Source organism: Watersipora subatra, chromosome 7, assembly GCF_963576615.1.
Source record: "Watersipora subatra chromosome 7, tzWatSuba1.1, whole genome shotgun sequence".
Lineage (NCBI taxonomy): Eukaryota > Metazoa > Bryozoa > Gymnolaemata > Cheilostomatida > Watersiporidae > Watersipora > Watersipora subatra.
In genome coordinates, this window is record NC_088714.1 from 37786417 (window position 1) to 37813191 (window position 26775).

Here is a 26775-nt window from a genome sequence, read left to right on the forward strand (position 1 = left end):
CCTTGCAGTATAGAACTTGCTGCATAGGCCTTACAGCATAGACCCAGCAGCATAGACCTTGCAGCATAAACCTAGCAGCATAGACCTAGCAGCATAGACCCTGCAGCATAGACCTACCTGCATAGACCTTGCAGCATAGACCTAGCAGCATAGACCTAGCAGCATAGACCTAGCTGCATAGACCTTGCAGCATAGACCTTGCAGCATAGACCTAGCATCATAGACCTTGCAGTATAGAACTTGCTGCATAGACCTTGCAGCATAGACCTAGCATCATAGACCTTGCAGTATAGAACTTGCTGCATAGGCCTTACAGCATAGACCCAGCAGCATAGACCTTGCAGCATAGACCTAGCAGCATAGACCTTGCAGCATAGACCTACCTGCATAGACCTAGCAGCATAGACCTAGCAGCATACACCTAGCGACATAGACCTTGCAGCATAGACCTAGCAGCATAGACCTAGCAGCATACACCTAGCAGCATAGACCTTGCAGCATAGAAAGATGTAAAAAATCAACTTAACATGTAGTTGAAATTGTGCTCTTCTCTAAACTTAATGTAAAAGTTCTGTAATCAACCAAATGGAAGAGATAAGAGAAAAGGAAAAAGTTGTCAATACAAAGTCATAATACAATACAAAGTCATAATACAATACAGAGACATAATACAATACAAAGACATAATACAATACAAAGACATAATACAATACAAAGACATAATACAATACAAAGACATAATACAATACAAAGACATAATACAATACAAAGACATAATACAATACAAAGACATAATACAATACAAAGACATAATACCACAGTTACTGCACTGCCATTAAATTAAAAAATCAAGTTTTAGCTGTTTTTTAACGGCCAAAAAGGCGAGTTTGGGAAGATCTTAGAACTGATTAGGTTATTGCATTTACATGTAGGTCACATGCATTTTTCTTTTGGTGTAATGTAAAATCTCTATTAAGTAAACGTTCTCATAATGAATAATTAACATTGTAGGGGAGTCTACAGTATTCATGAGGGAAAGTTAACCAGGAAGTACCAAATTCATTGTGCAAAAAACGTAGCGGCAATGTCCCAAAGTAATACATATGGCTGACAATTTGTACATATATAAGGATAGATACATAAAAATCGACTATCGTTGCTAGCGATTATGCCGCACCATTTGTCTGTTCACTACGATTATTACCTTTTCAATCTTCAGAATGACATGCCATCAACTAGATTAACAAACAACCATTACTCGAAGTGTCACCAACTGATCAGTCTTCTACCTTTACATTTAACACCAATTAACTTTTTATCATGGGAGCGGATAATCAACAATCTTGTCTCATATAAACTAAATATACCTTTTTCAGGCGCCTTAGGTGGCTGGGCGCAGGCTGTAATCATGTTTTTATAGTCAACATCCCAAGTGAAGAGTGACAACTCCTGAAGAGCCTGAATCATCTCTGTGTAAAGTTTTCTGTCAGCAACAACCTTTGACCTCAGGTATGAATCTTCATTGTAGTATTTATCCATGAGCTGTGGATTATGCGTAAGAATGGAGAGCCAGAAATCCAGGCACTGGAAGCTGCAACATCAGTTATGCAATGCTTGCTCAGCATCTCTATATAAGCACATTATAGAAGTGCATTATAATTATTATAATGCACTTCTATAATGTGCTATATTATATTATAATATAATATAATTATACTAGAAATTCTCCTGTCATACGGCCCACAACCAAAGTGATATTGGAAAAAAGAAAGGGTACTGATGGTTGAGAAATGCAATAATAGCAGTCAAATGGCACTGCAGTGCGATAGGAGAACTGCAATGGTAGCTGTAATGTACTGGGTGTGGGTGTTATTATATACAACAAACAGCAATAATGAAAGGAAAAGATTATATGTTTATATCTCTCCCCCTGCAATAGGAGAAATGCAATATTGGCCAATATTAGAAGTAAAATGCACTGATATTATTAGAATAACCAATATTATTAATATAGTAATAATAGAAAACCAATGCACAATTTTGTTTACAATTCCAAACGTCATAGCTTACAATATCAAGAAGTTGTGGTATTTATATAGATCTTTAGAAAATCTATTTAAAAACGTGTTTGGTCATGACAAACAGCAATAATGAAAGGAAAAGATTATAGGTTTATATCTCTCCCCTGCAATAGGAGAAATGCAATATTAGAAGTAAAATGCACTGATATTATTAGAATAACCAATATTATTAATATAGTTTTACAAAAATAATAGAAAACCAGTTCACAATTTTGTTTACATTTCAAAACGTCATAGCTAACAATATCAAGAAGTTGTGATATTTATATAGATTTTTAAAACATCTATTTAACAAAACTATATAGAAAAAATAATAACAGTAACATACTGCCCAGCATCGATGTTGTTAGTGTGACTATAAGACTTCAATAGTCATCCAAACTTATAATTAAATGTTGTAATAATCTCATGAGAATCATCAGAAAAAAATAGCATCGTCATTTCCTTTACTTTCACTGCTTTGGACATCAGTTAGAATACCAAAGTACTCAAAAAAGTTTTTAAAACGTCAGTTACTTTGAAATCGGCAAAAAAGAAACGATTTCTGTACTTCTACGTTAATTACAGAAACCTTCGGCAATTCGACAATGCTATAGACTGGTGAAATGCGCACGTTATTTTTTTGTGAAATGCGCATGACTTAATGATTCTATTCTCTGTCGCTCGGCGTTTCGTTTGCCGGTCTTAATTTTGATAAAAGTAAGGCTTGGCCAGTTTTAATAAAGATTTTTGGCCGAATTAATCTGTCTATTCATGTATAATCCGATCAGATGGGTTAGTTATAAGATATTGTGGCAACCTTTCAAAGACTTGGTAACATATTTAAATAGGTTTATATGTGTTTTGTATCGTTATTTTACTTCAGCGACTCTACAAAAAATGGTAAAATTTGTTGATGAGATTTGGATGCAAGGGTTTGCGACGTTGTTGATGAATAATTTTCGTAAGTTGTGTGCACATGCATTTATCATAAAAACTCAAACTTCGCTCAGCTCGTTTGGTCGTGGGACAATTGTAAGCACATTATTTAGGCAAGACACATTTGATGGAGGCCAACTCAAATCCAGCTACCAGCAGACCATGGTGTTAACTTGATGATGAAAATGATATTAAAATACTTGACACAGGGTAAATTTTATTTCAGACTCTAAATGGTTCAAAGCTGTCGGAATGTTTTCTACTTTGGAGTATTTTATGAGATGAAAATATTGGAGTATTATATGTTAGTAACCATATATAATATGTGAGTACTATATGTTAGTAACTATATATAATATGTGAGTACTATATGTTAGTAGCCATATATAATATTTAAGGGGCACAGTTGCTGTATCTTATGTTTAAGGGCAGCCATATTTTAAACTCTCTCTCTCACTGTGATACCCTCACTATTAATACTAATTAGCAGAAAGCTATGCTAATGCAAGATGCTATGTCTGTGTTTGATATGCTGAGCTACTACCAGTACAGGTGCCTGGTTACACAACTGCCAGCCTTCTGGCTACTAATCACATGTACATGTACAAGATTATCCATGTACTGTAAAACCTCTATTTGAACGCCATGGCCCTCCACTTTTCAACACTTTTCTTAGAGTGACGCTTTATTAGAGGCGATGTTCAAATAAAGAGTGGCGTTGTATTTTTGAGGCAAGACACAACATGAGGCATGAGGTATACCATGACACAAAGCAAGACACAACATAAGGTATACCATGACACGAGGCAAGACGCGACAAGAGTCTGTTATTTGAAATTTGTTGTGCTGAGAAATGCTTTAAACTGGCTGCCTAAAGAAGTGGTTCTAACCCTTACTTCAAACACAGGTGATTAGGTGGAAATGCCAATGATAATGTGAGTGATGAGAGTCAGCGATAGCAATTTGTTGATAAGGTGAGGCTGATGCTCAACTACATTATATGACCTCTAAATAGTAACACAATCGACAGCAACTCTCCGGGATGATATACAGGCAGATGAAGTCTAGTGCACTGCATAGTAATTACATACATGTAGATATGATAGAGTATAGACTATGAATAGATATGTAGATATGATAGAGTATAGACTATGAATAGATATGTAGATATGATAGAGTGTAGACTATGAATAGATATGTAGATATGATAGAGTATAGACTATGAATAGATATGTAGATATGATAGAGTATAGACTATGAATAGATATGTAGATATGATAGAATATAGACTATGAATAGATATGTAGATATGATAGAGTATAGACTATGAATAGATATGTAGATATGATAGAGTGTAGACTATGAATAGATATGTAGATATGATAGAGTATAGACTATGAATAGATATGTAGATATGATAGAGTATAGACTATGAATAGATATGTAGATATGATAGAGTGTAGACTATGCTGATGTTAATTATTAAACAACTAGGAGAGCAGAGAACTTCAAAGAATTCTGCAGTTTTGTTTCATCTTTCACCTTCACTCAGCAACTTGCAGGTTTATCAAGGAACAAACAAATTATCTGTATTTATTTTTATTTAAAAATCTTTTGATTATATGAAGCCAATGTTAATGCTGGTTACTAGTCTTAGCTCTAGGACGCAGATCAATATTGTCATAACAATTACCACTATTGCTGCAACCACTAGTTCCTCAGAGATATAATCTCAATTTATGCTATCTTAGAGCTCTATCTGGCACGACTAGTTGACTCACTAGTACTAGTTCACTGCTATTAAGTTCACTGCTATTAAGTTCACTGCTATTAAGTTCGATACTAGCAAGTTCGCCACTAGTAAGTTCGCTACTAGTAAGTTCGCTACTAGTAAGTTCGCTACTAGTAAGTTCGCTACTAGTAAGTTCGCTACTAACAAGTTCGCTACTAATAAGTTCGCCACTAGTAAGTTCGCTGCTAGTAAGTTCGCTACTAGTAAGTTCGCTACTAGTAAGTTCGCTACTAACAAGTTCGCTACTAACAAGTTCGCTACTAACAAGTTCGCTACTAGTAAGTTCGCTACTAGTAAGTTCGCTGCTAATAAGTTCGCTGCTAGTAAGTTCGCTGCTAGTAAGTTCGCTACTAGTAAGTTCGCTACTAATAAGTTCGCTACTAATAAGTTCGCTACTAATAAGTTCGCTAATAGTAAGTTCGCTACTAGTAAGTTCGCTACTAGTAAGTTCGCTGCTAATAAGTTCGCTGCTAGTAAGTTCGCTACTAGTAAGTTCGCTACTAGTAAGTTCGCTACTAGTAAGTTCGCTACTAGTAAGTTCGCTACTAGTAAGTTCGCTACTAGTAAGTTCGCTACTAATAAGTTCGCTACTAACAAGTTCGCTACTAACAAGTTCGCTACTAACAAGTTCGCTACTAACAAGTTCGCTACTAACAAGTTCGCTACTAACAAGTTCGCTACTAACAAGTTCGATACTAACAAGTTCGATACTAACAAGTTCGATACTAACAAGTTCGCTACTAACAAGTTCGATACTAACAAGTTCGCTACTAACAAGTTCGCTACTAACAAGTTCGATACTAACAAGTTCGATACTAACAAGTTCGATACTAACAAGTTCGCTACTAACAAATTCGATACTAACAAGTTTGATACTAACAAGTTCGATACTAACAAGTTCGCTACTAACAAGTTCGATACTAACAAGTTCGATACTAACAAGTTCGCTACTAACAAGTTCGCTACTAACAAGTTCGCTACTAACAAGTTCGCTACTAACAAGTTCGCTACTAACAAGTTCGCTACTAACAAGTTCGCTACTAACAAGTTCGCTACTAACAAGTTCGATACTAACAAGTTCGATACTAACAAGTTCGCTACTAGTAAGTTCGCTACTAGTAAGTTCGCTACTAGTAAGTTCGCTACTAATAAGTTTCCTACTAATAAGTTCGCTACTAATAAGTTCGCTACTAATAAGTTCGCTACTAACAAGTTCGCTACTAACAAGTTCGCTACTAACAAGTTCGCTACTAACAAGTTCGCTACTAACAAGTTCGCTACTAACAAGTTCGATACTAACAAGTTGGATACTAACAAGTTCGCTACTAGTAAGTTCGCTACTAGTAAGTTCGCTACTAGTAAGTTCGCTACTAATAAGTTCGCTACTAGTAAGTTCGCTACTAATAAGTTTCCTACTAATAAGTTCGCTACTAATAAGTTCGCTACTAATAAGTTCGCTACTAATAAGTTCGCTACTAATAAGTTCGCTACTAACAAGTTCGATACTAACAAGTTCGCTACTAGTAAGTTCGCTACTAATAAGTCCGTTACTAATAAGTTCGCTACTAATAAGTTCGCTACTAATAAGTTCGCTACTAATAAGTTCGCTACTAACAAGTTCGATACTAACAAGTTCGCTACTAGTAAGTTCGCTACTAGTAAGTTCGCTAATAATAAGTTCGCTACTAATAAGATCGCTACTAATAAGTTCGCTACTAATAAGTTTCCTACTAATAAGTTCGCTAATAATAAGTTTCCTACTAATAAGTTTCCTACTAATAAGTTTCCTACTAATAAGTTCGCTACTAATAAGTTTCCTACTAATAAGTTCGCTACTAATAAGTCCGTTACTAATAAGTTCGCTACTAATAAGTTCGCTACTAATAAGTTCGCTACTAACAAGTTCGATACTAACAAGTTCGCTACTAGTAAGTTCGCTACTAGTAAGTTCGCTAATAATAAGTTCGCTACTAAAAAGTTCGCTGCTAATAAGTTCGCTACTAATAAGTTCGCTGCTAATAAGTTCGCTACTAATAAGTTCGCTACTAATAAGTTCGCTACTAATAAGTTCGCTACTAGTAAGTTCGCTAATAATAAGTTCGCTACTAAAAAGTTCGCTGCTAATAAGTTCGCTGCTAATAAGTTCGCTACTAATAAGTTCGCTACTAATAAGTTCGCTAATAATAAGTTCGCTACTAATAAGTTTCCTACTAATAAGTTTCCTACTAATAAGTTCGCTACTAGTAAGTTCGCTGCTAACAAGTTTCCTACTAATAAGTTTCCTACTAATAAGTTCACTGCTAATAAGTTCGCTACTAATAAGTTCGCTACTAATAAGTTTCCTACTAACAAGTTCGCTACTAATAAGTTCGCTACTAATAAGTTCGCTACTAATAAGTTCGCTACTAATAAGTTTCCTACTAATAAGTTTCCTACTAATAAGTTTCCTACTAATAAGTTTCCTACTAATAAGTTTCCTACTAATAAGTTTCCTACTAATAAGTTTCCTACTAATAAGTTCGCTGCTAATAAGTTCGCTACTAATAAGTTCGCTACTAATAAGTTCGCTACTAATAAGTTCGCTGCTAATAAGTTCGCTGCTAATAAGTTCGCTGCTAATAAGTTCGCTACTAATAAGTTCGCTACTAATAAGTTCGCTAATAATAAGTTCGCTACTAATAAGTTCGCTACTAATAAGTTCGCTACTAATAAGTTCGCTACTAATAAGTTCGCTACTAGTAAGTTCGCTACTAGTAAGTTCGCTAATAATAAGTTCGCTGCTAATAAGTTCGCTGCTAATAAGTTCGCTGCTAATAAGTTCGCTACTAATAAGTTCGCTACTAATAAGTTCGATACTAATAAGTTCGCTACTAGTAAGTTCGCTACTAATAAGTTCGCTACTAATAAGTTCGCTACTAATAAGTTCGCTACTAGTAAGTTCGCTACTAGTAAGTTCGCTACTAGTAAGTTCGCTAATAATAAGTTCGCTACTAATAAGTTCGCTACTAGTAAGTTCGCTACTAGTAAGTTCGATACTAGTAAGTTCGCTACTAGTAAGTTCGCTACTAATAAGTTCGCTACTAGTAAGTTCGCTACTAGTAAGTTCGCTACTAGTAAGTTCGCTACTAGTAAGTTCGCTAATAATAAGTTCGCTACTAAAAAGTTCGCTGCTAATAAGTTCGCTGCTAATAAGTTCGCTACTAGTAAGTTCGCTACTAGTAAGTTCGCTACTAATAAGTTCGCTACTAGTAAGTTCGCTACTAGTAAGTTCGCTACTAGTAAGTTCGCTACTAGTAAGTTCGCTACTAATAAGTTCGCTACTAGTAAGTTCGCTACTAATAAGTTCGCTACTAATAAGTTCGCTACTAGTAAGTTCGCTACTAGTAAGTTCGCTAATAATAAGTTCGCTACTAAAAAGTTCGCTGCTAATAAGTTCGCTGCTAATAAGTTCGCTACTAGTAAGTTTGCTACTAGTAAGTTCGCTACTAATAAGTTCGCTACTAGTAAGTTCGCTACTAGTAAGTTCGCTACTAGTAAGTTCGCTACTAGTAAGTTCGCTACTAGTAAGTTCGCTGCTAATAAGTTTCCTACTAATAAGTTTCCTACTAATAAGTTTCCTACTAATAAGTTCACTGCTAATAAGTTCGCTACTAATAAGTTCGCTACTAATAAGTTTCCTACTAACAAGTTCGCTACTAATAAGTTCGCTACTAATAAGTTCGCTACTAATAAGTTTCCTACTAATAAGTTCGCTACTAAAAAGTTCGCTGCTAATAAGTTCGCTGCTAATAAGTTCGCTACTAATAAGTTCGCTACTAATAAGTTCGCTACTAGTAAGTTCGCTACTAGTAAGTTCGCTAATAATAAGTTCGCTACTAAAAAGTTCGCTGCTAATAAGTTCGCTGCTAATAAGTTCGCTACTAGTAAGTTCGCTACTAGTAAGTTCGCTACTAATAAGTTTCCTACTAATAAGTTTCCTACTAATAAGTTCGCTACTAGTAAGTTCGCTGCTAATAAGTTTCCTACTAATAAGTTTCCTACTAATAAGTTCACTGCTAATAAGTTCGCTACTAATAAGTTCGCTACTAATAAGTTCGCTGCTAATAAGTTCGCTACTAGTAAGTTCGCTACTAATAAGTTTCCTACTAACAAGTTCGCTACTAATAAGTTCGCTACTAATAAGTTCGCTACTAATAAGTTCGCTACTAATAAGTTTCCTACTAATAAGTTCGCTACTAAAAAGTTCGCTGCTAATAAGTTCGCTGCTAATAAGTTCGCTACTAATAAGTTCGCTACTAATAAGTTCGCTACTAGTAAGTTCGCTACTAGTAAGTTCGCTAATAATAAGTTCGCTACTAAAAAGTTCGCTGCTAATAAGTTCGCTGCTAATAAGTTCGCTACTAGTAAGTTCGCTACTAGTAAGTTCGCTACTAATAAGTTCGCTACTAGTAAGTTCGCTACTAGTAAGTTCGCTACTAGTAAGTTCGCTACTAGTAAGTTCGCTACTAATAAGTTCGCTACTAGTAAGTTCGCTACTAATAAGTTCGCTACTAATAAGTTCGCTACTAGTAAGTTCGCTACTAATAAGTTCGCTACTAACAAGTTCGATACTAACAAGTTCGCTACTAGTAAGTTCGCTACTAGTAAGTTCGCTAATAATAAGTTCGCTACTAAAAAGTTCGCTGCTAATAAGTTCGCTACTAATAAGTTCGCTGCTAATAAGTTCGCTACTAATAAGTTCGCTACTAATAAGTTCGCTACTAATAAGTTCGCTACTAGTAAGTTCGCTAATAATAAGTTCGCTACTAAAAAGTTCGCTGCTAATAAGTTCGCTGCTAATAAGTTCGCTACTAATAAGTTCGCTACTAATAAGTTCGCTACTAGTAAGTTCGCTACTAATAAGTTCGCTACTAATAAGTTCGCTACTAGTAAGTTCGCTAATAATAAGTTCGCTACTAAAAAGTTCGCTGCTAATAAGTTCGCTGCTAATAAGTTCGCTACTAATAAGTTCGCTACTAGTAGGTTCGCTACTAATAAGTTCGCTACTAATAAGTTTCCTACTAATAAGTTTCCTACTAATAAGTTCGCTACTAGTAAGTTCGCTGCTAATAAGTTTCCTACTAATAAGTTTCCTACTAATAAATTCACTGCTAATAAGTTCGCTACTAATAAGTTCGCTACTAATAAGTTTCCTACTAACAAGTTCGCTACTAATAAGTTCGCTACTAATAAGTTCGCTACTAATAAGTTCGCTACTAATAAGTTTCCTACTAATAAGTTCGCTACTAATAAGTTCGCTACTAATAAGTTCGCTACTAATAAGTTTCCTACTAACAAGTTCGCTACTAATAAGTTCGCTACTAGTAAGTTCGCTACTAGTAAGTTCGCTAATAATAAGTTCGCTGCTAATAAGTTCGCTGCTAATAAGTTCGCTGCTAATAAGTTCGCTACTAATAAGTTCGCTACTAATAAGTTCGATACTAATAAGTTCGCTACTAGTAAGTTCGCTACTAGTAAGTTCGCTACTAGTAAGTTCGCTACTAGTAAGTTCGCTACTAGTAAGTTCGCTACTAGTAAGTTCGCTACTAGTAAGTTCGATACTAATAAGTTCGCTACTAGTAAGTTCGCTACTAGTAAGTTCGCTAATAATAAGTTCGCTACTAGTAAGTTCGCTACTAGTAAGTTCGCTACTAGTAAGTTCGCTACTAGTAAGTTCGATACTAGTAAGTTCGCTACTAGTAAGTTCGCTACTAATAAGTTCGCTGCTAATAAGTTCGCTACTAAAAAGTTCGCTGCTAATAAGTTCGCTGCTAATAAGTTCGCTACTAGTAAGTTCGCTACTAATAAGTTCGCTACTAATAAGTTCGCTACTAGTAAGTTCGCTACTAGTAAGTTCGCTACTAGTAAGTTCGCTACTAGTAAGTTCGATACTAGTAAGTTCGCTACTAGTAAGTTCGCTACTAATAAGTTTCCTACTAATAAGTTTCCTACTAATAAGTTCGCTGCTAATAAGTTCGCTACTAATAAGTTCGATACTAATAAGTTCGCTACTAGTAAGTTCGCTACTAGTAAGTTCGCTACTAGTAAGTTCGCTACTAGTAAGTTCGCTACTAGTAAGTTCGATACTAGTAAGTTCGCTACTAGTAAGTTCGCTACTAATAAGTTCGCTGCTAATAAGTTCGCTACTAAAAAGTTCGCTGCTAATAAGTTCGCTGCTAATAAGTTCGCTACTAGTAAGTTCGCTACTAATAAGTTCGCTACTAATAAGTTCGCTACTAGTAAGTTCGCTAATAATAAGTTCGCTACTAATAAGTTCGCTACTAATAAGTTTCCTACTAATAAGTTCGCTACTAATAAGTTTCCTACTAGTAAGTTCGCTACTAGTAAGTTCGCTACTAGTAAGTTCGCTAATAATAAGTTCGCTACTAAAAAGTTCGCTGCTAATAAGTTCGCTGCTAATAAGTTCGCTACTAATAAGTTCGCTACTAATAAGTTCGCTACTAGTAAGTTCGCTACTAGTAAGTTCGCTAATAATAAGTTCGCTACTAAAAAGTTCGCTGCTAATAAGTTCGCTGCTAATAAGTTCGCTACTAGTAAGTTCGCTACTAGTAAGTTCGCTACTAATAAGTTCGCTACTAGTAAGTTCGCTACTAGTAAGTTCGCTACTAGTAAGTTCGCTACTAGTAAGTTCGCTACTAGTAAGTTCGCTACTAATAAGTTCGCTACTAGTAAGTTCGCTACTAATAAGTTCGCTACTAATAAGTTCGCTACTAGTAAGTTCGCTACTAGTAAGTTCGCTAATAATAAGTTCGCTACTAATAAGTTCGCTACTAATAAGTTCGCTACTAATAAGTTCGCTACTAGTAAGTTCGCTACTAGTAAGTTCGCTACTAATAAGTTCGCTACTAGTAAGTTCGCTGCTAATAAGTTCGCTGCTAATAAGTTCGCTACTAGTAAGTTTCCTACTAATAAGTTCGCTACTAACAAGTTCGCTACTAGTAAGTTCGCTACTAGTAAGTTCGATACTAATAAGTTTCCTACTAATAAGTTCGCTACTAATAAGTTCGCTACTAATAAGTTCGCTACTAGTAAGTTCGCTACTAGTAAGTTCGCTACTAATAAGTTCGCTACTAGTAAGTTCGCTGCTAATAAGTTCGCTGCTAATAAGTTCGCTACTAGTAAGTTTCCTACTAATAAGTTCGCTACTAACAAGTTCGCTACTAGTAAGTTCGCTACTAGTAAGTTCGCTAATAATAAGTTCGCTACTAAAAAGTTCGCTGCTAATAAGTTCGCTGCTAATAAGTTCGCTACTAATAAGTTCGCTACTAATAAGTTCGCTACTAGTAAGTTCGCTAATAATAAGTTCGCTACTACAAAGTTCGCTGCTAATAAGTTCGCTGCTAATAAGTTCGCTACTAATAAGTTCGCTACTAATAAGTTTCCTACTAATAAGTTCGCTACTAATAAGTTTCCTACTAGTAAGTTCGCTACTAATAAGTTCGCTACTAATAAGTTCGCTACTAATAAGTTCGCTACTAGTAAGTTCGCTACTAGTAAGTTCGCTAATAATAAGTTCGCTACTAAAAAGTTCGCTGCTAATAAGTTCGCTACTAATAAGTTCGCTACTAACAAGTTCGCTACTAGTAAGTTCGCTACTAGTAAGTTCGCTAATAATAAGTTCGCTACTAAAAAGTTCGCTGCTAATAAGTTCGCTGCTAATAAGTTCGCTACTAGTAAGTTCGCTACTAGTAAGTTCGCTACTAGTAAGTTCGCCACTAGTAAGTTCGCTACTAATAAGTTCGCTACTAATAAGTTCGCTACTAGTAAGTTCGCTACTAGTAAGTTCGCTAATAATAAGTTCGCTACTAATAAGTTCGCTACTAATAAGTTCGCTACTAATAAGTTTCCTACTAATAAGTTCGCTACTAATAAGTTCGCTACTAATAAGTTCGCTACTAGTAAGTTCGCTACTAATAAGTTCGCTACTAGTAAGTTTCCTACTAATAAGTTCGCTACTAAAAAGTTCGCTGCTAATAAGTTCGCTGCTAATAAGTTCGCTACTAATAAGTTCGCTACTAATAAGTTTCCTACTAATAAGTTCGCTACTAATAAGTTTCCTACTAGTAAGTTCGCTACTAATAAGTTCGCTACTAATAAGTTCGCTACTAATAAGTTCGCTACTAGTAAGTTCGCTACTAGTAAGTTCGCTAATAATAAGTTCGCTACTAAAAAGTTCGCTGCTAATAAGTTCGCTACTAATAAGTTTCCTACTAATAAGTTTCCTACTAATAAGTTTCCTACTAATAAGTTTCCTACTAATAAGTTTCCTACTAATAAGTTCGCTAATAATAAGTTTCCTACTAATAAGTTTCCTACTAATAAGTTTCCTACTAATAAGTTTCCTACTAATAAGTTTCCTACTAATAAGTTCGCTACTAGTAAGTTTCCTACTAATAAGTTTCCTACTAATAAGTTCGCTACTAATAAGTTTCCTACTAATAAGTTTCCTACTAATAAGTTTCCTACTAATAAGTTTCCTACTAATAAGTTCGCTACTAGTAAGTTCGCTACTAATAAGTTCGCTACTAATAAGTTTCCTACTAATAAGTTCGCTACTAGTAAGTTTCCTACTAATAAGTTTCCTACTAATAAGTTCGCTACTAATAAGTTTCCTACTAATAAGTTTCCTACTAATAAGTTTCCTACTAATCAGTTTCCTACTAATAAGTTTCCTACTAATAAGTTTCCTACTAATAAGTTTCCTACTAATAAGTTTCCTACTAATAAGTTTCCTACTAATAAGTTTCCTACTAATAAGTTTCCTACTAATAAGTTTCCTACTAATAAGTTCGCTACTAATAAGTTCGCTACTAATAAGTTCGCTGCTAATAAGTTTCCTACTAATAAGTTCGCTACTAATAAGTTCGCTACTAATAAGTTTCCTACTAATAAGTTTCCTACTAATAAGTTTCCTACTAATAAGTTTCCTACTAATAAGTTTCCTACTAATAAGTTCGCTAATAATAAGTTTCCTACTAATAAGTTTCCTACTAATAAGTTTCCTACTAATAAGTTTCCTACTAATAAGTTCGCTACTAATAAGTTCGCTACTAATAAGTTCGCTGCTAATAAGTTTCCTACTAATAAGTTCGCTACTAATAAGTTCGCTACTAATAAGTTTCCTACTAATAAGTTTCCTACTAATAAGTTTCCTACTAATAAGTTTCCTACTAATAAGTTTCCTACTAATAAGTTTCCTACTAATAAGTTTCCTACTAATAAGTTCGCTACTAATAAGTTCGCTACTAATAAGTTCGCTGCTAATAAGTTTCCTACTAATAAGTTCTCTACTAATAAGTTCGCTACTAATAAGTTTCCTACTAATAAGTTCGCTAATAATAAGTTTCCTACTAATAAGTTTCCTACTAATAAGTTCGCTGCTAATAAGTTTCCTACTAATAAGTTCGCTACTAATAAGTTCGCTACTAATAAGTTTCCTACTAATAAGTTCGCTACTAATAAGTTTCCTACTAATAAGTTTCCTACTAATAAGTTTCCTACTAATAAGTTCGCTACTAGTAAGTTTCCTACTAATAAGTTTCCTACTAATAAGTTTCCTACTAATAAGTTTCCTACTAATAAGTTTCCTACTAATAAGTTTCCTACTAATAAGTTTCCTACTAATAAGTTTCCTACTAATAAGTTTCCTACTAATAAGTTTCCTACTAATAAGTTCGCTAATAATAAGTTTCCTACTAATAAGTTTCCTACTAATAAGTTCGCTACTAATAAGTTTCCTACTAATAAGTTTCCTACTAATAAGTTTCCTACTAATAAGTTTCCTACTAACAAGTTCGATACTAACAAGTTCGCTACTAGTAAGTTCGCTACTAGTAAGTTCGCTACTAGTAAGTTCGCTACTAGTAAGTTCGCTACTAGTAAGTTCGCTACTAATAAGTTCGCTACTAGTAAGTTCGCTACTAGTAAGTTCGCTGCTAATAAGTTCGCTACTAATAAGTTCGCTACTAGTAAGTTCGCTACTAATAAGTTTCCTACTAATAAGTTTCCTACTAATAAGTTTCCTACTAATAAGTTCGCTAATAATAAGTTTCCTACTAATAAGTTTCCTACTAATAAGTTTCCTACTAATAAGTTCGCTACTAATAAGTTCGCTACTAGTAAGTTCGCTACTAATAAGTTTCTTACTAATAAGTTTCCTACTAATAAGTTTCCTACTAATAAGTTCGCTACTAATAAGTTCGCTACTAGTAAGTTCGCTACTAATAAGTTTCCTACTAATAAGTTTCCTACTAATAAGTTTCCTACTAATACGTTCGCTAATAATAAGTTTCCTACTAATAAGTTTCCTACTAATAAGTTCGCTAATAATAAGTTTCCTACTAATAAGTTTCCTACTAATAAGTTCGCTACTAATAAGTTTCCTACTAATAAGTTTCCTACTAATAAGTTTCCTACTAATAAGTTTCCTACTAATAAGTTTCCTACTAATAAGTTTCCTACTAATAAGTTTCCTACTAATAAGTTTCCTACTAATAAGTTTCCTACTAATAAGTTTCCTACTAATAAGTTTCCTACTAATAAGTTTCCTACTAACAAGTTCGATACTAACAAGTTCGCTACTAGTAAGTTCGCTACTAGTAAGTTCGCTACTAGTAAGTTCGCTACTAGTAAGTTCGCTACTAGTAAGTTCGCTACTAATAAGTTCGCTACTAGTAAGTTCGCTACTAGTAAGTTCGCTACTAATAAGTTCGCTACTAATAAGTTCGCTACTAATAAGTTTCCTACTAATAAGTTTCCTACTAATAAGTTTCCTACTAATAAGTTTCCTACTAATAAGTTTCCTACTAACAAGTTCGCTACTAATAAGTTCGCTACTAGTAAGTTCGCTACTAGTAAGTTCGCTAATAATAAGTTCGCTGCTAATAAGTTCGCTGCTAATAAGTTCGCTGCTAATAAGTTCGCTACTAATAAGTTCGCTACTAATAAGTTCGATACTAATAAGTTCGCTACTAGTAAGTTCGCTACTAGTAAGTTCGCTACTAGTAAGTTCGCTACTAGTAAGTTCGCTACTAGTAAGTTCGCTACTAGTAAGTTCGCTACTAGTAAGTTCGATACTAATAAGTTCGCTACTAGTAAGTTCGCTACTAGTTAGTTCGCTAATAATAAGTTCGCTACTAGTAAGTTCGCTACTAGTAAGTTCGCTACTAGTAAGTTCGCTACTAGTAAGTTCGATACTAGTAAGTTCGCTACTAGTAAGTTCGCTACTAATAAGTTCGCTGCTAATAAGTTCGCTACTAAAAAGTTCGCTGCTAATAAGTTCGCTGCTAATAAGTTCGCTACTAGTAAGTTCGCTACTAATAAGTTCGCTACTAATAAGTTCGCTACTAGTAAGTTCGCTACTAGTAAGTTCGCTACTAGTAAGTTCGCTACTAGTAAGTTCGATACTAGTAAGTTCGCTACTAGTAAGTTCGCTACTAATAAGTTTCCTACTAATAAGTTTCCTACTAATAAGTTCGCTGCTAATAAGTTCGCTACTAATAAGTTCGATACTAATAAGTTCGCTACTAGTAAGTTCGCTACTAGTAAGTTCGCTACTAGTAAGTTCGCTACTAGTAAGTTCGCTACTAGTAAGTTCGATACTAGTAAGTTCGCTACTAGTAAGTTCGCTACTAATAAGTTCGCTGCTAATAAGTTCGCTACTAAAAAGTTCGCTGCTAATAAGTTCGCTGCTAATAAGTTCGCTACTAGTAAGTTCGCTACTAATAAGTTCGCTACTAATAAGTTCGCTACTAGTAAGTTCGCTAATAATAAGTTCGCTACTAATAAGTTCGCTACTAATAAGTTTCCTACTAATAAGTTCGCTACTAATAAGTTTCCTACTAGTAAGTTCGCTACTAGTAAGTTCGCTACTAGTAAGTTCGCTAATAATAAGTTCGCTACTAAAAAGTTCGCTGCTAATAAGTTCGCTGCTAATAAGTTCGCTACTAATAAGTTCGCTACTAATAAGTTCGCTACTAGTAAGTTCGCTACTAGTAAGTTCGCTAATAATAAGTTCGCTACTAAAAAGTTCGCTGCTAATAAGTTCGCTGCTAATAAGTTCGCTACTAGTAAGTTCGCTACTAGTAAGTTCGCTACTAATAAGTTCGCTACTAGTAAGTTCGCTACTAGTAAGTTCGCTACTAGTAAGTTCGCTACTAGTAAGTTCGCTACTAGTAAGTTCGCTACTAATAAGTTCGCTACTAGTAAGTTCGCTACTAATAAGTTCGCTACTAATAAGTTCGCTACTAGTAAGTTCGCTACTAGTAAGTTCGCTAATAATAAGTTCGCTACTAATAAGTTCGCTACTAATAAGTTCGCTACTAATAAGTTCGCTACTAGTAAGTTCGCTACTAGTAAGTTCGCTACTAATAAGTTCGCTACTAGTAAGTTCGCTGCTAATAAGTTCGCTGCTAATAAGTTCGCTACTAGTAAGTTTCCTACTAATAAGTTCGCTACTAACAAGTTCGCTACTAGTAAGTTCGCTACTAGTAAGTTCGATACTAATAAGTTTCCTACTAATAAGTTCGCTACTAATAAGTTCGCTACTAATAAGTTCGCTACTAGTAAGTTCGCTACTAGTAAGTTCGCTACTAATAAGTTCGCTACTAGTAAGTTCGCTGCTAATAAGTTCGCTGCTAATAAGTTCGCTACTAGTAAGTTTCCTACTAATAAGTTCGCTACTAACAAGTTCGCTACTAGTAAGTTCGCTACTAGTAAGTTCGCTAATAATAAGTTCGCTACTAAAAAGTTCGCTGCTAATAAGTTCGCTGCTAATAAGTTCGCTACTAATAAGTTCGCTACTAATAAGTTCGCTACTAGTAAGTTCGCTAATAATAAGTTCGCTACTACAAAGTTCGCTGCTAATAAGTTCGCTGCTAATAAGTTCGCTACTAATAAGTTCGCTACTAATAAGTTTCCTACTAATAAGTTCGCTACTAATAAGTTTCCTACTAGTAAGTTCGCTACTAATAAGTTCGCTACTAATAAGTTCGCTACTAATAAGTTCGCTACTAGTAAGTTCGCTACTAGTAAGTTCGCTAATAATAAGTTCGCTACTAAAAAGTTCGCTGCTAATAAGCTCGCTACTAATAAGTTCGCTACTAACAAGTTCGCTACTAGTAAGTTCGCTACTAGTAAGTTCGCTAATAATAAGTTCGCTACTAAAAAGTTCGCTGCTAATAAGTTCGCTGCTAATAAGTTCGCTACTAGTAAGTTCGCTACTAGTAAGTTCGCTACTAGTAAGTTCGCCACTAGTAAGTTCGCTACTAATAAGTTCGCTACTAATAAGTTCGCTACTAGTAAGTTCGCTACTAGTAAGTTCGCTAATAATAAGTTCGCTACTAATAAGTTCGCTACTAATAAGTTCGCTACTAATAAGTTTCCTACTAATAAGTTCGCTACTAATAAGTTCGCTACTAATAAGTTCGCTACTAGTAAGTTCGCTACTAATAAGTTCGCTACTAGTAAGTTTCCTACTAATAAGTTCGCTACTAAAAAGTTCGCTGCTAATAAGTTCGCTGCTAATAAGTTCGCTACTAATAAGTTCGCTACTAATAAGTTTCCTACTAATAAGTTCGCTACTAATAAGTTTCCTACTAGTAAGTTCGCTACTAATAAGTTCGCTACTAATAAGTTCGCTACTAATAAGTTCGCTACTAGTAAGTTCGCTACTAGTAAGTTCGCTAATAATAAGTTCGCTACTAAAAAGTTCGCTGCTAATAAGTTCGCTACTAATAAGTTTCCTACTAATAAGTTTCCTACTAATAAGTTTCCTACTAATAAGTTTCCTACTAATAAGTTTCCTACTAATAAGTTCGCTAATAATAAGTTTCCTACTAATAAGTTTCCTACTAATAAGTTTCCTACTAATAAGTTTCCTACTAATAAGTTTCCTACTAATAAGTTCGCTACTAGTAAGTTTCCTACTAATAAGTTTCCTACTAATAAGTTCGCTACTAATAAGTTTCCTACTAATAAGTTTCCTACTAATAAGTTTCCTACTAATAAGTTTCCTACTAATAAGTTCGCTACTAGTAAGTTCGCTACTAATAAGTTCGCTACTAATAAGTTTCCTACTAATAAGTTCGCTACTAGTAAGTTTCCTACTAATAAGTTTCCTACTAATAAGTTCGCTACTAATAAGTTCGCTACTAATAAGTTTCCTACTAATAAGTTTCCTACTAATAAGTTTCCTACTAATCAGTTTCCTACTAATAAGTTTCCTACTAATAAGTTTCCTACTAATAAGTTTCCTACTAATAAGTTTCCTACTAATAAGTTTCCTACTAATAAGTTTCCTACTAATAAGTTTCCTACTAATAAGTTTCCTACTAATAAGTTCGCTACTAATAAGTTCGCTACTAATAAGTTCGCTGCTAATAAGTTTCCTACTAATAAGTTCGCTACTAATAAGTTCGCTACTAATAAGTTTCCTACTAATAAGTTTCCTACTAATAAGTTTCCTACTAATAAGTTTCCTACTAATAAGTTCGCTAATAATAAGTTTCCTACTAATAAGTTTCCTACTAATAAGTTTCCTACTAATAAGTTTCCTACTAATAAGTTCGCTACTAATAAGTTCGCTACTAATAAGTTCGCTGCTAATAAGTTTCCTACTAATAAGTTCGCTACTAATAAGTTCGCTACTAATAAGTTTCCTACTAATAAGTTTCCTACTAATAAGTTTCCTACTAATAAGTTTCCTACTAATAAGTTTCCTACTAATAAGTTTCCTACTAATAAGTTTCCTACTAATAAGTTCGCTACTAATAAGTTCGCTACTAATAAGTTCGCTGCTAATAAGTTTCCTACTAATAAGTTCTCTACTAATAAGTTCGCTACTAATAAGTTTCCTACTAATAAGTTCGCTAATAATAAGTTTCCTACTAATAAGTTTCCTACTAATAAGTTCGCTGCTAATAAGTTTCCTACTAATAAGTTCGCTACTAATAAGTTCGCTACTAATAAGTTTCCTACTAATAAGTTCGCTACTAATAAGTTTCCTACTAATAAGTTTCCTACTAATAAGTTTCCTACTAATAAGTTCGCTACTAGTAAGTTTCCTACTAATAAGTTTCCTACTAATAAGTTTCCTACTAATAAGTTTCCTACTAATAAGTTTCCTACTAATAAGTTTCCTACTAATAAGTTTCCTACTAATAAGTTTCCTACTAATAAGTTTCCTACTAATAAGTTTCCTACTAATAAGTTCGCTAATAATAAGTTTCCTACTAATAAGTTTCCTACTAATAAGTTCGCTACTAATAAGTTTCCTACTAATAAGTTTCCTACTAATAAGTTTCCTACTAATAAGTTTCCTACTAACAAGTTCGATACTAACAAGTTCGCTACTAGTAAGTTCGCTACTAGTAAGTTCGCTACTAGTAAGTTCGCTACTAGTAAGTTCGCTACTAGTAAGTTCGCTACTAATAAGTTCGCTACTAGTAAGTTCGCTACTAGTAAGTTCGCTGCTAATAAGTTCGCTACTAATAAGTTCGCTACTAGTAAGTTCGCTACTAATAAGTTTCCTACTAATAAGTTTCCTACTAATAAGTTTCCTACTAATAAGTTCGCTAATAATAAGTTTCCTACTAATAAGTTTCCTACTAATAAGTTTCCTACTAATAAGTTCGCTACTAATAAGTTCGCTACTAGTAAGTTCGCTACTAATAAGTTTCTTACTAATAAGTTTCCTACTAATAAGTTTCCTACTAATAAGTTCGCTACTAATAAGTTCGCTACTAGTAAGTTCGCTACTAATAAGTTTCCTACTAATAAGTTTCCTACTAATAAGTTTCCTACTAATACGTTCGCTAATAATAAGTTTCCTACTAATAAGTTTCCTACTAATAAGTTCGCTAATAATAAGTTTCCTACTAATAAGTTTCCTACTAATAAGTTCGCTACTAATAAGTTTCCTACTAATAAGTTTCCTACTAATAAGTTTCCTACTAATAAGTTTCCTACTAATAAGTTTCCTACTAATAAGTTTCCTACTAATAAGTTTCCTACTAATAAGTTTCCTACTAATAAGTTTCCTACTAATAAGTTTCCTACTAATAAGTTTCCTACTAATAAGTTTCCTACTAACAAGTTCGATACTAACAAGTTCGCTACTAGTAAGTTCGCTACTAGTAAGTTCGCTACTAGTAAGTTCGCTACTAGTAAGTTCGCTACTAGTAAGTTCGCTACTAATAAGTTCGCTACTAGTAAGTTCGCTACTAGTAAGTTCGCTACTAATAAGTTCGCTACTAATAAGTTCGCTACTAATAAGTTTCCTACTAATAAGTTTCCTACTAATAAGTTTCCTACTAATAAGTTTCCTACTAATAAGTTTCCTACTAATAAGTTTCCTACTAATAAGTTTCCTACTAATAAGTTTCCTACTAATAAGTTTCCTACTAATAAGTTTCCTACTAATAAGTTTCCTACTAATAAGTTTCCTACTAATAATTTTCCTACTAATAAGTTCGCTACTAATAAGTTTCCTACTAATAAGTTTCCTACTAATAAGTTTCCTACTAATAAGTTTCCTACTAATAAGTTTCCTACTAATAAGTTTCCTACTAATAAGTTTCCTACTAATAAGTTTCCTACTAATAAGTTTCCTACTAATAAGTTCACTGCTAGTAATTTCACTACTAGTAAGTTCACTACTAGTAGTGAAATTATTAGTAGTGAACTAGTTATTCACTTACTTCATCAGACCGACTATGAATAGACAGAACTTGATGCTAGTGTCGTTCAGCTGGTATTTTGAGACTTCAGATATAATCTGTGAAAAGTTGCCCGTGAGCTTGCCTGCAAGATAATATAGGGAAAGTTGATTAGCTGGCAATTATAAAACACTCAACTGGCACTAGCATCTGAGAGTGGTCAGCTCGCCTAATTGCTTTGAAAGATCAATCATTTGATGATATCAGCATTTTTCTTTTTCCATGTGCCTCAGCTGGCCGTCTCTAATGAATGTCAAAGCTTGGAAATGCCGACGGCTATTATAGCGACAGCCAAACTCTGCTTCATTATTAATCGTTCATGCTTTTCAGCAATAATTACGACCTTTAAACCTAGGAATGATAGCCTATATTTTAAAAACCAGCAACCACATGTTGTATTATCTTTATCTCCAAAAGAGTCAAAACTATCTTTGAGATATCCTGTCTTTCTTAACACCCACTGCATAATTGTCTTTCAAAGTATTCGCAATTAATGAAACTACACACGTGTACTTCAAAGAAAGAATCTCCCATGACGCTTATCTCTGGGAGAACTGGGTCAATGAAGGATCATTCGATGATTGGAAATTGTAACCTTAAAAGATTCACAAGCGATAAGCAGGTGGAATTCAAGTTACAGTATTCAGTACCACAGTTGCTGATGTGGCTCTAATTTTAGAAAATTTAATGTAATTCCAAAATTACACCTATAGTGCAAATATTGTAACATGTAATATAATAATAACGGTAGTATAATAATAGCAGTAGTATAATAATAACGGTAATATAATAATAATGGTAGTATAATAATAATGGTAATATAATAAAAATGGTGATATAATAATAACGGTAGTATAATAATAGCAGTAGTATAATAATAACGGTAATATAATAATAACGGTAGTATAATAATAATGATAATATAATAAAAACGGTAATATAATAATAGCAGTAGTTTAATAATAATGGTAGTATAATAATAACGGTAATATAATAAAAACGGTAATATAATAAAAACGGTAATATAATAATGAGAGAGAGAGAAAGATTAAAGCACAAATGCTGTGCTTTCAAATACCCATAGAAGTACTCGGTTCAAATGCATAGAGTTGAATTGAGTAAAAAATTATAGAGCCCTTTATATCTACGTATATATATTTACAGTTATGTAGGCCTACTAGGCTAAAAAGATTGATATGTAGTATTGTCAAACGCATATAATTTATTCCAATTTTTAATATTATATCAATAATAGTAAGGAGAGCAGTTTTGACAAGCACTTCCTCGATGCGGTGTGAATGGGGTGGTAGGATGAATGAAGGTCTCATAAGACAGGCTAGTAAAGGTTGTGCCATTTCAAACCTACCAGCTGATGCGGCAGACTCTTCGACTATATCCCAAATGTTGACACGAGTGCGAATCTTGCCCATGGCAACAGTGACCAGTTTGTGTGATTTGAGGCCCATGCTAAGCACACATTCAAGAGCTGAGACAAGCTTCCATATCTGTAGCAGCATTTCCTGATTCTGCAACAAATCACCCTTAATATAGCAAAGGATCGAACAAGGCAGCATCGAACAGGACAGCATCGAATGGAGAGGACAACATCAAACGGGACAATTTCGAATGGGACAGCACCCAACGGGACAGCATCGAATGGGACAGCATCAAATGGGACAGCATCGAATGGGACAGCATCGAATGGGACAGCATCGAATGGAACAGCATCGAATGGGACAACATCAAATGAGACAGCAGCAAATGAGACCGCATCAAACAGAACAGCATCAAATGGCAGCATTAAAAGCTACTGCCACGAATAGAAGAGCGCTGACAAATTTCACATTACGGAATGCCATTAAAAGAAAAAGGGTTTCATATGAACATCTAACATATTCACCACATTTATTTGCGTTGAAAATAGGCCCTCCCATGTCATGGTATAACATAAAATAGGCCCTCCCATGTCATGGTATAACATAAAATAGGCCCTCCCATGTCATGGTATAACATAGAATAGGCCCTCCCATAGCATGGTATAACATAAAATAGGCCCTCCCATGTCATGGTATAACATAAAATAGGCCCTCCCATAGCATGCTAAAACGCAAAAAGACATACAAAGATTCATACGTAGATTCAACCTTTGCGACAAGTTTATTTTTCAAAAAATAGATTTATAATAAATAGCTCCTTTGAAAAATGGAGCAGAAAACGTTAAAGACGTCAACTGCAGTAGGCAGTATCCTGTTTGTATTCAAAGTACCATGTTACAATTGCTGCATCTATTCATAGCAGGCTATAATAAACAACTTAATCTCACAAATTTGTATGAAAGCCAAACTATACAAATGATGACTACTAAATTCTCCGATATAAATAAGTAAAATGACCACAAAAAGAAAATCGCTGATCTCATAAGTTGACAGCAATAAATAACTTGACTGTGTTAATAAACATGTAATATTCACACAGTCATTCCTTACTTCATGTATCTATTCTGATTTCAGCATTAATATTTGGTTTCAGCATTAATATTTGGTTTCAGCATTAATATCTGGTTTCAGCATTAATATCTGGTTTCAGCATTAATATTTGGTTTCAGCATTAATATCTGGTTTCAGCATTAATATTTGGTTTCAGCATTAATATTTGGTTTCAGCATTAATATCTGGTTTCAGCATTAATATTTGGTTTCAGCATTAATATTTGGTTTCAGTATTAATATCTGGTTTCAGCATTAATATTTGGTTTCAGCATTAATATTTGGTTTCAGTATTAATATCTGGTTTCAGCATTAATACCTGGCTTCAGCATTAATATTTGGTTTTAGCATTAACATCTGGTTTCAGCATTAATATTTGGTTTCAGCATTAATATTTGGTTTCAGCATTAATATTTGGTTTCAGCAATAGTATTTGGTTTCAGCATTAATGTTTGGTTTCAGCATTAATATCTGATTTCAGCATTAATATTTGGTTTCAGCATTAATATTTGGTTTCAGTATTAATATTTGGTTTCAGCATTAATATCTGGCTTCAGCATTAATACTTGGTTTTAGCATTAATATTTGGTTTCAGCATTAATATCTGGTTTCAGCATTAATATTTGGTTTCAGCATTAATATTTGGTATCAGCATTAATATCTGGTTTCAGCATTAATATTTGGTTTCAGCATTAATATTTGGTTTCAGCATTATTATTTGGTTTCAGCATTAATATTTGGTATCAGCATTAATATCTGGTTTCAGCATTAATATTTGGTTTCAGCATTAATATTTGGTTTCAGCATTAATATTTGGTTTCAGCATTATTATTTGGTTTCAGCATTAATATTTGGTATCAGCATTAATATTTGGTTTCAGCATTAATATTTGATTTCAGCCGAATAAAATTTGCAAAAGGATTTTATGCATGATCTTTTCTGTGATTATTTTTCGAAGGAATAATGATTGTTTGAAGATTGAACTAAGGATTTTTAAGCGAATCTGTAGCTTCTAAGCAATATACGAATCTCCTTCCTTTTCCTATTGGCCCAAACTTCCTTGATATGCGATCATAAGCTAGCCAGCCATGTCATACATCTTTCTACTCATGACAAGCAACCAGCCATGCCATACATCTTTCTACTTACGACAAGCAACCAGCCATGCCATACATCTTTCTACTTACGACAAGCAACCAGCCATGCCATACATCTTTCAACTCACGACAAGCAATCAGCCATGCCATACATCTGTCTACTCACGACAAGCAACCAGCCATGCCATACATCTTTCTACTTACGACAAGCAACCAGCCATGCCATACATCTTTCAACTCACGACAAGCAACCAGCCATGCCATACATCTTTCTACTTACGACAAGCAACCAGCCATGCCATACATCTTTCAACTTACGACAAGCAACCAGCCATGCCATACATCTTTCTACTTACGACAAGCAACCAGCCATGCCATACATCTTTCAACTCACGACAAGCAACCAGCCATGCCATACATCTTTCTACTCACGACAAGCAACCAGCCATGCCATACATCTTTCAACTCACGACAAGCAACCAGCCATGCCATACATCTTTCTACTCATGACAAGCAACCAGCCATGCCATACATCTTTCTACTTACGACAAGCAACCAGCCATGCCATACATCTTTCAACTCACGACAAGCAACCAGCCATGCCATACATCTTTCTACTTACGACAAGCAACCAGCCATGCCATACATCTTTCTACTCACGACAAGCAACCAGCCATGCCATACATCTTTCTACTTACGACAAGCAACCAGCCATGCCATACATCTTTCAACTCACGACAAGCAACCAGCCATGCCATACATCTTTCTACTTACGACAAGCAACCAGCCATGCCATACATCTTTCTACTCACGACAAGCAACCAGCCATACCATACATCTTTCTACTCACGACAAACAACCAGCCATGCCATACATCTTTCTACTCACGACAAGCAACCAGCCATGCCATACATCTTTCTACTCACGACAAGCAACCAGCCATGCCATACATCTTTCAACTCACGACAAGCAACCAGCCATGCCATACATCTTTCTACTCACGACAAGCAACCAGCCATACCATACATCTTTCTACTCATGACAAGCAACCAGCCATGCCATACATCTGTCTACTCACGACAAGCAATCAGCCATGCCATACATCTTTCTACTCACGACAAGCAACCAGCCATGCCATACATCTGTCTACTCACGACAAGCAACCAGCCATGCCATACATCTTTCTACTCATGACAAGCAACCAGCCATGCCATACATCTTTCTACTTACGACAAGCAACCAGCCATACCATACATCTTTCTACTCACGACAAGCAACCAGCCATACCATACATCTTTCTACTCACGACAAGCAATCAGCCATGCCATACATCTGTCTACTCACGACAAGCAACCAGCCATGCCATACATCTTTCTACTTACGACAAGCAACCTTTAAAAAGTTTTTTTACTTACAGCTCCTGGTTCAGAGGCGGTCTGCTGATGTTTGATTAGACTGTCTGCTGCCTCAACGCAAGCAACGATGTCTACAAGTAGAACAGACCAAAGTAAAAAATGCCGCTCAGATTTTTGAAAGCTTGCTTTTTCTATACAATAATTTTGGGGCATAAAGAACAACGTTGAAATGCTTCAAACATAGATGTAACCTTTCAGCATAACTATGTACA

The 26775-nt window shown here is 34.6% G+C and overlaps 1 protein-coding gene across 3 annotated transcripts in view; it reads right to left on the reverse strand.

The window, feature by feature from the left end:
- The window catches only part of LOC137399268 (uncharacterized), a 62123-nt gene that overhangs the window by 5291 nt on the left and 30057 nt on the right, over positions 1-26775 (reverse strand). For all 3 annotated transcript variants that reach the window (XM_068085306.1, XM_068085304.1, XM_068085305.1), the window contains 4 exons: positions 26564-26634; positions 22933-23092; positions 21549-21651; positions 1368-1591 (listed from right to left, as the gene is read on the reverse strand). In XM_068085306.1, coding sequence (XP_067941407.1) covers positions 1368-1591; positions 21549-21651; positions 22933-23092; positions 26564-26634 — 558 coding nt within the window. The remainder of the gene's footprint in view (positions 1-1367; positions 1592-21548; positions 21652-22932; positions 23093-26563; positions 26635-26775) is intronic.